At 33.3% G+C, this 12019-nt stretch overlaps 1 protein-coding gene across 4 annotated transcripts in view; it reads left to right on the top strand.

Moving 5' to 3' along the window:
- The window catches only part of LOC150095974 (splicing factor, proline- and glutamine-rich-like), a 226590-nt gene that overhangs the window by 4139 nt on the left and 210432 nt on the right, over positions 1 to 12019 (top strand). For all 4 annotated transcript variants that reach the window (XR_016549959.1, XR_016549960.1, XM_090409421.1 and 1 more), the window contains exon 2: positions 5344 to 5645. Coding sequence is in view for 2 of the 4 variants with exons in the window: in XM_090409421.1 (XP_090265547.1) it covers positions 5344 to 5645 (302 nt within the window). In the remaining 2 variants the exon portion in view is untranslated. The remainder of the gene's footprint in view (positions 1 to 5343; positions 5646 to 12019) is intronic.

The raw sequence follows: 12019 nt of genomic DNA, 5'->3' as shown, positions 1-12019 counted from the left end.
CAGATGGAGAACAAATATTTATTTGATCATGGTGTTTCAGGTAAGAATGTGACATTTGGTGACAGTGATTCTGCAAGCATTATCCAAATAACACCAGACTGATATTGAACATGGAAAGGCTAGGACTATTCAGCAATGCATCTGTGTGTATGTTGGGGGGGGGTATAGTCCATTTATATTGTGAGCTTGCAACATTTGGAAGGTAGTCATAACTGCTCATTATTCCAGTTATCTGCAAAGTAACTACTTATAATGGGCAGTTATGACTTTCTTCACCCTCTCCTCAAAAAGCCTTTTGCAGATCAAGAGAAGTTAATTTTATTTCATATTGCCATTTAAAACTGCAATAACTAATTAAAATTCTATAAAGGATTCTATATCCATTTGAATTCTATAGTCCGGTTAAAATTTCCTTGAACTTAGCCCATTAGTACGTTAGATTTCACTGGTCCTGATGGCTGTTTTGAACTTTTGTTCTCAGTAGAACCTAAGCAAAAATCCTCTAACCATCATATAATGTTAGAAAGTTAATTTGTCATAAGTGAACTCTCAATAGTTCCATTCATAAATTACAAAAATAAAAAGCTTTAAACGGCTTTGTTCTGACAGTAGTAAAATAAATTTTATAAATCAAATTTTTATAAGTTTAGTTTAATGACACTTCACAACCTATTCACAAAAAAGTATTTATATAAATAGATTCAGAATTGCTATATACAGCAATCCCTCGATTAGTGTGTTCTTTAAAATGGGTGCATTAATCGAATATAACCTATGGGAAAAAGTGATTCGTTCCTCAAATTTCTTTTTTGAACCTTAATTTTTTTTATAAAAGAATTAAGGTATGTCTCAGGGCCTAGTTAAAGGAAAATCATGAAGCTGAAAGACAATAAAACATATTCAGAATATAAATTTTATTATTCTACTTAAAGAATTGAGCTGACAGTTTGGCAGGCATTGTTTTTTTTTTCCATACAATCGATGGTATGGCCCTATTGCCTCTTCTCTTCTGCAAATTTTACTGCTTCTCTCTTCAACAGGGTCAGCCTCTAAGCATTGCTGCTTAAAAACTTTGATTGTACGAAATATATTTTCAAATTGTTTCTGTGAAATCTCTTTTGGTTGACTATCAGTGGTTAAATTTTCTTCATATTCTGTGAGATCTTCCTGCTGTGCATCTAAATTTAGCAGGTCGGAATCGCTCAATTCTTCAGAATGACAGAATGAGATTTAATTAACTCTTGGACGTTATCATTGAAGGGGAGAAAGAAATGAAGGACATACTGAAGGACAGCATCAGAATCTCATAACTCAAGAATTGTATCCAGTTCCACCTTGGCCACTTAGCTCTTATTGACCATGCTTTGGACATCCACTTCACAATCCAGAAGATGCCACTCTACTCCACTGCAGCAAATATTAAATATTCCTAGAATCTAATGTGTCTGGTTTTGCAGTTCTGTGGGAAGTATTCAGTATTGAGACCATGTTATGATGTAATGTATTCTAGTTTATCAATTATATGTAACAGTCTTGTAGTTATCAAAACATGTAATATATGTAATTGTTAATAGGCTTTTGTTGTGTAAAAGGTTTCTGTGCCAGTACCCCTGATGATGTCTTATGACTTACGAAACTAGTTAGGTTTTAACTGCTTATTTTTATTAAACTTTATTTACATCATAATGTGATCTCAATACTGAAAACTTCCCACAGAATTCTTAAAATCTGCCTCAACCTTAAGAAACTACCTAAACTTAATCAAATTTGGTTGCATAAAACTATCCCAAATTTGGGAAGCACTCATCCTGCAAACTAGCCCAACAACCAAGAACACCCATTTTAGCTAACTCTAGGACTCTTTTAGTCAATTGGGAATACTATTTGACTAAAAGAATATCCTGTGAACACATGAGATACAGCCATAGGATATACCGGAAGGCATGGGGTTTAGTCACCTTATCCTCGGGATGGGTATGACTTAGATGAGTTTGTCAGCTCTGTAACAGGCCAGTAAGTCCTAATACGTAATAGGGAGAAGGGGGCTTCAGCACATATTTACTGTAGTGCATACATGCCTGTGCACATATTATACTCTGTACCCTGGCAGCAGTTTAACTTTGAAATATTATTTGTTGTAATTAATATTTAGTCTGTTGTAATTTCCTTAAAAATATTTATGAATATAACAAGTCTTACCACCAGACTTAATGTAGTTAATAACTAATTAATTGAATCTGTTTATCTTAAAAAAAAAAAAAACTTCCTCCATTTAGTACTTATTTTTAGAAAACTAATATTTAACTGAAGCATTCCTTTTCCTCCATGCTTTATCACCTTATTCCAAATTTGTCTATTCTGGCCATTTTTCTTTTGTTAGGTTATTTGTTGATATTGTAACAGATTGGATTTGTTTTCCTATACTTGTATTGTAATATCTTTATTCTCTTATATCTCTATTCTTTATCTTTATAATTAGCAGTGCGCGCTTTTCCTCGTGATTCTCACTTACTCTACTGCGTATTATGTTTATCCACCTTCTGTATTTATTAGTCATATGCCTATGAACACTGAAAATTTTATTTGTCAGACTGCACCATCAGTATATCAAATATTCGGCATAAGACTCAATAAAACTTCCAGTAGATCTCTCTCTTACTAGCGTAACTTCCTTCAACAAAGTTTACATAAACTGTCGTGGTTCTTAAGTAATAAAACTGTGCTTTTATTACCTTAGTTGTTTCCCGCTCAGAAGTCTGATTTATTTAGGAACAGTGCAGTTTTAAATTAAAGGATCAAGCAGCACTCTATTGGTATCTAAATAAAACACGTTTATTTACAATAAATATAAAGTACATAAATTAAGTGACAGGGAGTTTACTCTCTCTACCTGTCCTTTAGACTTTAGCATAAATTAGAACCCTTTTACTTCAACACTAAATAATCTCTTTAACTCTAAAACTTATTTACTCTCTCCTCAAATTCAACTTATTAAACTTCTAGTTTACTTGCAAAGAGGTTAGTTTTTACAAATTAGATGTCAACTTCTGACATGCCAATTTGACTCTCTTATGGACACTTCTTATTACTATTAAACTAATTCTTAACAGTCCATATACAACATATCTCCCAGATTATAAGAGAAAATATACAAAGGGAAGTATCTTACAGAGGCTCTATCGTGCATTCAGTCAAGAGTCTTTTACTAACGTCTTTATGGCTTTTCTTTCATCTCGAGTTTTAGGCTTCCTTCAGGTATCACTTCAGGATATCAGTGGGCTTTTTGACTGCAATCTGCGGTACTCGAATAGCACATATACAATAGGTTTCAGCATGCAGCCAAATTCTCCTCTGGATCCTTACTTTGGGAACTTCTGCTTCTAATTGCCGCCACTTCTGCTACTAATTGCCGATGACTGTAACTGCCGCCGACTGGCTCTGGCTCTTTTCGGTAACAGCGCTTCGCCTTTGCTCTCTTGACACCTGGATCTCGGCTCTCCTCTTTCGTAACTGGGGTCTTGCCTTACCTCTTTTATCTGCTGCCACTGCTCTGGTTCGGACTTCGCTTATGGTCTGCCGCTTCCTCTCAGGTTCCGACTTCTGATAACTCTCTGCTGATGACTGGAAGCCCCTCTCTTGACTGCCAACCGGGTTCCCCTCTCTCTCTCTCGACAACTGGAAGCCCTCTCTGCTCAGCTCTGTCCCTTTTTATTATGCCTTCTCTGAGACCCTGCATGAAGGGTTGTAACCGCCTAAGAATTTTGCATGACTTTCATTTTCTTTTAAGTTCAACCCGCTCTTTGTTCTTGTCCGTGCACCCTTTTGATCGTAGTTGCCGGCTAGTAGAAAGTTGTTTGAACCTTTCTGGTCTCTCAGGCACTGACTTTGGAGGTGTTTATGCACAGAGCTTGTAAGCATTTTCTCATACACAAAATTCTTAAATAACCTTTTTTATGCCGTCATAGGGAGCGTTCCAGTGGCAAAACATTGCCTCTGTTTTTAACACTAAAATATCTTGTTACAGGAGTATACAGTTAATTTCCAAAGGGTTAATTACAATAATATCTAGCATAAAATATACAGAGACAAACAAGGTTATTTTTACAATATTCTCATGGGACTTGACCTCTCTAAAAAATCGATGTAAAGCGCTTTGGTATTTTTAAGCTACATGGAGTTTTTATGATATTTCAAAATATTTATATTTAGAGTTTTCAGGCAAAGTTTGTACTTTCACTTATTTGTATATATTAGTGTATGTACGTATATTATATATGCATGTATTATTAGCGTATATATATATTTACGTGATTTGGTTTACTGTTTTTTTTCTAATTAATTTGCATTCGAATTTTTTCATAAAAATGTTTGTGTTGTGTTTGAATAATTATCCCAGAATTCGTTTTATTGCCCAGGTTCTGTTTATTTTAGTTTTCTTGCAGATGTACTTAAGGCTTTTTTTTTTTCTCTTCCTTTGGTGCCCAAATAGTTCAACTTTGTTAGTTTCGTTTCTCTTTCTTTACACTTCATATGCTTGCTTCTTTGATATTTTAAAGAATTTCCCATTAATTTAACTGCATTATTTTCAAATTGTTCTTATTCTGTATTGATCTAATATTCGTTGTTGGATTCCCCCTCCCCAATGAATTCATTGGACATCAACATTGTTATATGGGCACTACTCAGATGCTTGATGTGATCTTGTTTACTTTTCTGAAAAATTCAACTCTGAAGATCAGCCACTCCATACATATCATCCATGTCATTGACAGTCTACCCCTTCCTCTTTTCCCAGGAACTTTACCTTCTATTATTGTTTTGAGAAGTCTTCCTTCCATCCTTTCAATGTGTCCAAAGTATTTCAACTTTCTTCTGTTAGTATTCTTAAGGAGCCTTACAGTTCTGCCGATCCTTTCTAGCACACGTTTGTCTGCCTTTCAGTATATGTTCTCAACAGCCTTCTGTAACACGACATCTCAAAAGCAGCTATCATTTTCTTATTGGATTCTTTAGATTCTGGGTCTCGCATCCATAAGTTGCTGTTGGAAAAAAAAGCTGCATCCACAATTCTGGGCTACAGTATGTTTAAAAAGAAATCGGTGTTTTTCTCATGCACTATCACTGATAGCACATGTATATATAACTATCACTGGCCATGCTCTTGCTCTATATTACCAGAAGGATCTGACCTATACAAATGCATTTTAAAGTTATTACAATGTGTTTTTAATGTTCTAGTGACGTGGTTTCAGTTTGAAATGTTTCATCCATGATTTAGATGTTAAAAATTTTCTTGTCAGCACAAACACCACACTATATATAGTGTTTTAATTTATCTGTTAGGATACAAGACATAATGCAGAAGCTGCCAAAGCTGCTCTTGATTTCTCACTTCGGGATGGAAAGTATTTGCGTGTGAGATTTGCAACGCATGGTGCTGCATTAAAAGTAAAGAATCTTACCCCATGGGTTTCCAACGAACTTCTTGAAGCTGCCTTCTCTATCTTTGGTGAAGTAGAACGTGCAGTTGTTATTGTAGATGACCGTGGTCGGCCAGTTGGAGAAGGGATTGTTGAATATGCACGGAAGCAAGCTGCTCAAGCAGCACTAAAGAGATGTACTGAAGGTTGTTTTCTTCTGACAAGGTAAGTAATTTATAATAGTAAAGGATTGTTAAATTCATAAGAGCATTCAAAATTTATATGGTCTTCACTGTTGACAGCTGTTTGAAAAGGATACTGTTTTTATATAGTAAATTATTCAGAAGTAGTATCTTAAATATCTAATACCTCTGGACAAGATTGTGACAAATAATTTGATTCTAATTTTTTATGCTTTGCTGGAATAGCACATTACAGTAACTTTCATTCTTGAAATTTGCAAGTACTAATAACAAAAAACATCCATTTTATATATATATATATATATATATATATATATATATATTTGTATTGTATATATATATTAATGTAGTGTAAGAAAATGCTAATATACAAAATTGAGTCCTGTGTCTAAATGAAATTCTCAACTTTCATTTCTTTTTAATTGTAATAATACTGATTGGGACTAAAACGCACTGATTACTTCATTAATTTCTAAAGCAAAACATTTGGGTTATCTTATAACATTTAATGAAAAATAGAATTAGGAAGCAAGGTCATTTTTATATATATATATATATTTGTATTGTATATATATATATATATATTAATGTAGTGTAAGAAAATGCTAATATACAAAATTGAGTCCTGTTGTCTAAATGAAATTCTCAACTTTCATTTCTTTTTAATTGTAATAATACTGATTGGGACTAAAACGCACTGATTACTTCATTAATTTCTAAAGCAAAACATTTGGGTTATCTTATAACATTTAATGAAAAATAGAATTAGGAAGCAAGGTCATTTTTATAGTTTGTTTATTTAATATATCAGTTATGATGTAAAATTCGATGCAGTCGAAATTTTCCTTTTTCTTGCATTGACTTTTACAGAGGGCAAGACTAATTTAATTTTGTATTAACAATGTAAATATTTAAAAGCCTATGTGTTTAACCCCAAGTAATTAACATGCTAGAATGTACAAAACAGAAAATGTCACGTTCAAGGGTAACGCCTTAGAAATCGGCATTGTATTGATGTCGGAATTTGTATATATTGTAAATTTTAATGTGCTCAAAGTCGGCCTGATACCACTTTCAAGGTCAGTGGTAATAAGGTGGTATACTTCTGAAGTAGTTCTGCCTTTTTGAAAATAGGATTAAGTGTGCACATTTGGTGAGAACTAAAAGTGAGCTTTAACGTGAAGGTCAAGACAGTTTGCACGGGAATGTTCGGGAGCCTCGACCCTTCGTCCAGAGACGCGAGAAAATTGTATAAAAGTTATCTAGGAATGAAGAAAGGTGGTCGACACCAGAAAAAAGAGGGAAGGACCGAAGAGAAGAGAGAACTTCAGGAGTAGATTTGTCATGTTCGTCTTGTCCGTTTGAATTCGCAAGGGACAGCCACATGAGCCATTAAAATTACCAAGGGAGAAGAAAAGCAGGACCAGCATGCATTGCCAATAAGATAATCTGCAAAGGTCTTGATCGTCAGACGATTCATAGACATTGGGGGAAAAAAGTGCTCTAGGCCCCACGAGTCATTCCAGATGAGACTATGTTGCCGGTGGAATCTCTGAGGAAGCCAAAACCTGAAGTGGATGAGAAGCCAAGGAACTAAGAACGAGTGCAGAATAGAGTTAAAGAAGATATGAGAGTTAATTTCATTGTGTTTTACTTATATGTGAAACTGCCTGAGAAGGTGTAATAAGTGTTGATATAACTAAGAATAGTTTGTTTACAGTTACAGTTAGAATTACTAGTTACAAGTAACAGAGCATGATATTCCTTGAATTGTAATGGCAGATAGTTTTTTTTTTTTAAGTTGATAATATGTTGCATGACTCCGTGCAATTTTTTTAATGTTAAATTGCTGAAGATTAAGCTTAAGGTGGAGTTAAAAGAGTAACTTTCCCTAATGTTATGATTTTGCATAATTACAGTTTAGTGTAAATAAATGTTTGTTTTGTTTACAAAGTGTGCCACCTGATCTTTACACAATGCACTGTTTCGAAATAAACACGAACCGAAGGAGTTCGATGCTAGCTATGACTGTTTAATGTTAAGAAGGGCTTTAGGATAAATTCTGAGTGAACTCTACTGGAAGTATTATTATATCTTATACTACAAGGAGAGCACTGGTGGTGCAGTCGACTAATCTAAATAAATTTCCAGGTTCTCCTGGTATAGGGAAAATACTGAAAGTAGAGTAAATTTAATAAAGAATAGGAAGTTAAATAATTAAAGGATAAAGAGTAAAAAAGGGTAGTAGAGATAAACTAAATAAAGTAAGAGTAGAGAGAGAGAAGATTAATTAAATATAGAGAGATATTACAATTACAGCAAATTATGAAATAAAGCACGCACAGGTATAATACTACAATGACAATATGGCATGTTATTTCACAAAAATAAACTTAACATTGCATGTCTGGCATTGTTTTTCCTGACTGGGTATGTTTCCAGAATCTGAAATGCCTTCTGAGATCAGATATAATTGTATAAAGCAATTTTTTGGGATCAGGGGATGAGTACTATTTCATTTCTCTACTGCACATTTAGTTTGGAGAATAAGAAATCAAGATGATAATAAAAATGAATTTTTCTGGTTATTACCTCAATTATGTTTATTGTTATGAAATTATCTAATTCAGATACTTATACAAGATTTTTTGTATGTTATCCTTAAAATGTATTAAAGTAGTTCAATTAATCTGTGTGTGTTATATTGTAATTTCTCCATTGGCAAATTTAGAAATCATGAATGGTATTGTTTACCAGTGAAGATTTTATACTTGCTCAATAACAATAGATGCCTTATTTTTTTTTAATTGAAAACTTGTTTTGCATGGCCAGCAATCTGATTCATCAGTGCTATAGGATGTTATACTAGAAGGTTACTATGACACAAATGAAAACATTATGAGAGGAGAGAAGAGGTTCAAAATAGGGAATGCAAAGAAATAAATTTTTTTATTTGGGGGAGGTGAATTTTAATTAGCATTTGCTCATGTAATACAATAATTGGGAGAGAATTGTCTTTTCTGATATGCCTTGTTTGCAGGTTTTTTTTTAAGTGGAAAGATAGCCATTCACTAACTCAACTAAAACCCTTTTTTCCAGTGGTTTCAACTTCAGGTTGCAACCCATTTAGTGGGTCTTGAAATCAGTTTTATTGGGTCACAACCAAATTTTTTTTAAAATGAAATATGATAGCAAACATCAGTGTATGTCAGAATTTGTAGCATTAACACATTCATGCTGGGCACTGTTATGCTTCTTCCAAGTTGAGCAGGCACATTTTAGCAGCCTTATGTATATGGCATGCTAGTTTGAATGTTTTTGTTAAATTTTAATTGTAAAATTAGTACTACTGCAATGATAATGTATAGTGTGTGTGGAAGGGGAATTGTTTATAATTATGCAGTTTGGTCATTTTCATTCCAGATGTTTTTAATTTACACTAATTGTTGCTACATATAGTACATATACACTAATAGTATCCATACTGTATTAGTGGTACAGTTAAGCTATTTGTTTTTCATGCATTTGCAGTATAATTTGTATTTATCACTAATATACATAGGGACATTTTCATTTGCCTTCCAAAAAAATATACATATCCTAAGAATAAAAAATGAATCCTTCTATGGTTTATTTATTATTATTTGACACCTCCAGGGAGTCCAAAGACTCATTGAGGGAGAGTGTGCCAACAGCATCAAATGATTAACCCCTTCCAACTACTAACTGCGCTCAAACTGCGTAACTTTTTGCGTGAGCTAGTAGCAGAGGCTCTACCAATCAACCAACCTTTATGGCATGCACACCAGTGGCATTAAATAAAAGTATTTCCTGATTTCTGTTTTCTTCATTGTTTGAGTTTCTTTTCCCTTATATGTTGTATTTAGATGTATAATAAAATCATGCTTGATATTAACTTTGTTGGGTTTTTATTTTTACTTTATATGTAGTATGGGCATGTATTGTTTTGTAAAACTTGTTTCAGTTTAGTGTGGGATCCTAATGTGAAATGTACTTTTTATTTTATTGTAGGCCACTGGTAGATAAGTTGAAAACATTGCTTTATTCCATAGAATTTGCTAATTGGGGTCATCCCACACTTCTCTAGAATACATGGAAATGATAATGTAATTTGAAGGTTAAGGAAGTAAACTGCTAGAATATTCAAAATCATTCTAAATGTGTATCCATTTGTTAATGATATTCTGTATATAGAACAACTTTCTGTTTTGCAAGGAAAGCAAATGTATTTCATGTGTTCCTGTTTCATCATTTGGAGATAAGAGCTATCTTAACTAACTATTAAGTATATGCAAGTTATGTTTGACTGAGAATAAACTTTTTCTTCACTAATTTAGCTAAGAATTTTTATTCATAAGAAGGATCGAACAGTAACAAGAACAATTTGTCTAGAAGTTTGAAGAATTGAAATATGTTAAAACATGAGTGCAATACTAAGCTGTTAAATTCTAATTTTGAAATTCTTATGGCTGAATCAATGCAACTCATTTTATTTTTTCATCAATTTCTTAGGGATGTTTATTCATTATGAGAGTGATTGAGAATATGGAAATCTTATTTCTGATTTAATCAGTCAATAACTTATTGATATTTATTGTAATTGTTATTCTCATTCTTTTTATATTTGATAAAATCATAGGTAAGGCTTCTGTCCTAGAGAAATTTCCAAATCATTCTTGTCTTGAGTCCCTGGAAATATAACTTGAGACATGTCATAAATTTAATCTGAAACAGAGAAATTAGAATGTAATGCAGAATGTTTTGCCATGACAAGCCAGTAGTAGGAATGGTGTGCTAGTTGTTTGAGAAATTCTCATGGATGAGTAGGTTAGCCACATGGTTCACAATAGTTAAGTGTGAGTGATGGTTAGTTTTGAGAGTAAGTGGGAATAATTTCTTATTTAATTGCCTTTTGTACAACATTGAGTAAAACAGTTTGCTTTTGCTTTTTTGGAAATCATTAGTGATGACTTTATCTTGGGGATATGTTTTATTTGTATTGCTTGCAGTGATGTTTCATTTGGATTTTTGTAGTAGTAGAAAGTAGATAGTGATTAAGGATGTTAGCTGTGATAATCACTTTATTGTGATTTTAAAAAAATGAAATGGTTGTAACAACTATTAAATTCATAATCCTCGTCATGCCATTAGGGTGACCACCTGTCCCGAATTACACTTGAGCGGGACAACTTATATGGCGACACGCCATATAAGTTGTCCCGCAAATTATCCCCAAAACTTACAAAATATGCGAAAGAAATTCTTAGTGAGCGTTAGCAACATTTGTATCCATAATGCATACTATGCAAAAATATCTGTGTTTTGGGAGTCTCATTAGTCAAATTCTGCTCAGATGACATAGATTCCTGTAGATTGTAATGCTCGCTGTGATTCGATTAACTTTTAATCTTTATTTGTTATATGAAATAGACTCATTCATGGCCTACGTTAATGTGTTTATGTGATTTATCACCATAATTATTGTTACGTTGGCAGCATTGGAATCACTGCCACTGATGTTATACATTATCATAGCCTTCTAGCATCTAGATACATATGATTCATATGACTTTGCTCAACATCAACGAATGAACGCTACGAGTTGGTTGTTTTTTATGTCGAGTTTGACTTGAATTTTCATTGTTTAAAGGAGAAGTTGTGGCATTTTTTTCAGAGGAAGAGGTAAGTTTTTATTATGATCGATGATTGAGAGGTAGAGTGTTAAGTTTTGTAAGATACTGCTATTGTTTTTAATTTTTTTTTTTTCAGAATTGCTTTCCGCGCAACATTAGTTGCCAGTAGTGAACTGGATTATTGCACAATATTAATTTCACGATGTCTAGTTCCTCAAGTGACAGTGAAAAAGAGAAGAAAAGCAAAAAAATGAACCATTTATGTGTGTACAGAAGTGTTTGGGAAGGAAATATCCATAGTTGAAGCCGTGTGGAACCAAACTCTTTTAAAGCCTTCTGTAATATTTGCTTCCGTGAATTCAGTATTGCACATGGCAGAGAAAATGATGTTAAAAAACATTCAAACAGTGATATCCACATAAAGAAAGAGAACAGTAGCAAACAGGGAGTGAAATTAGAAAGTTTTTTCATATCGTCCGAAACGGAAAGAAAATCAGTAACAGCTGCAGAATTAGGTTTGGTTTATCACACAGTGAAGCATAATTTATCATATTCAAGTATGGATTGTGCCAATAAAATGTGTCCTGTTATATTTAATGATTCTGAAATTGCTTTGAAGGTTCAATGTGGTAGGACAAAGGCTGAAATGCTTGTCTGCAATTTAATGCTCCCTGAATCAGTCTCCAAAGTTACCAGAGATCTAAAAAAAAAAAAAAAAAAAAAAGTAGGTTGGGGTGGGGAG

This window comes from Typopeltis vanoorti, chromosome 19 (assembly GCF_054136105.1).
Source record: "Typopeltis vanoorti isolate ZY-2024b chromosome 19, IOZ_Tvanoo_1.0, whole genome shotgun sequence".
NCBI classification, from domain to species: domain Eukaryota; kingdom Metazoa; phylum Arthropoda; class Arachnida; order Uropygi; family Thelyphonidae; genus Typopeltis; species Typopeltis vanoorti.
This window is presented reverse-complemented; position numbering and strand designations above follow the sequence as displayed.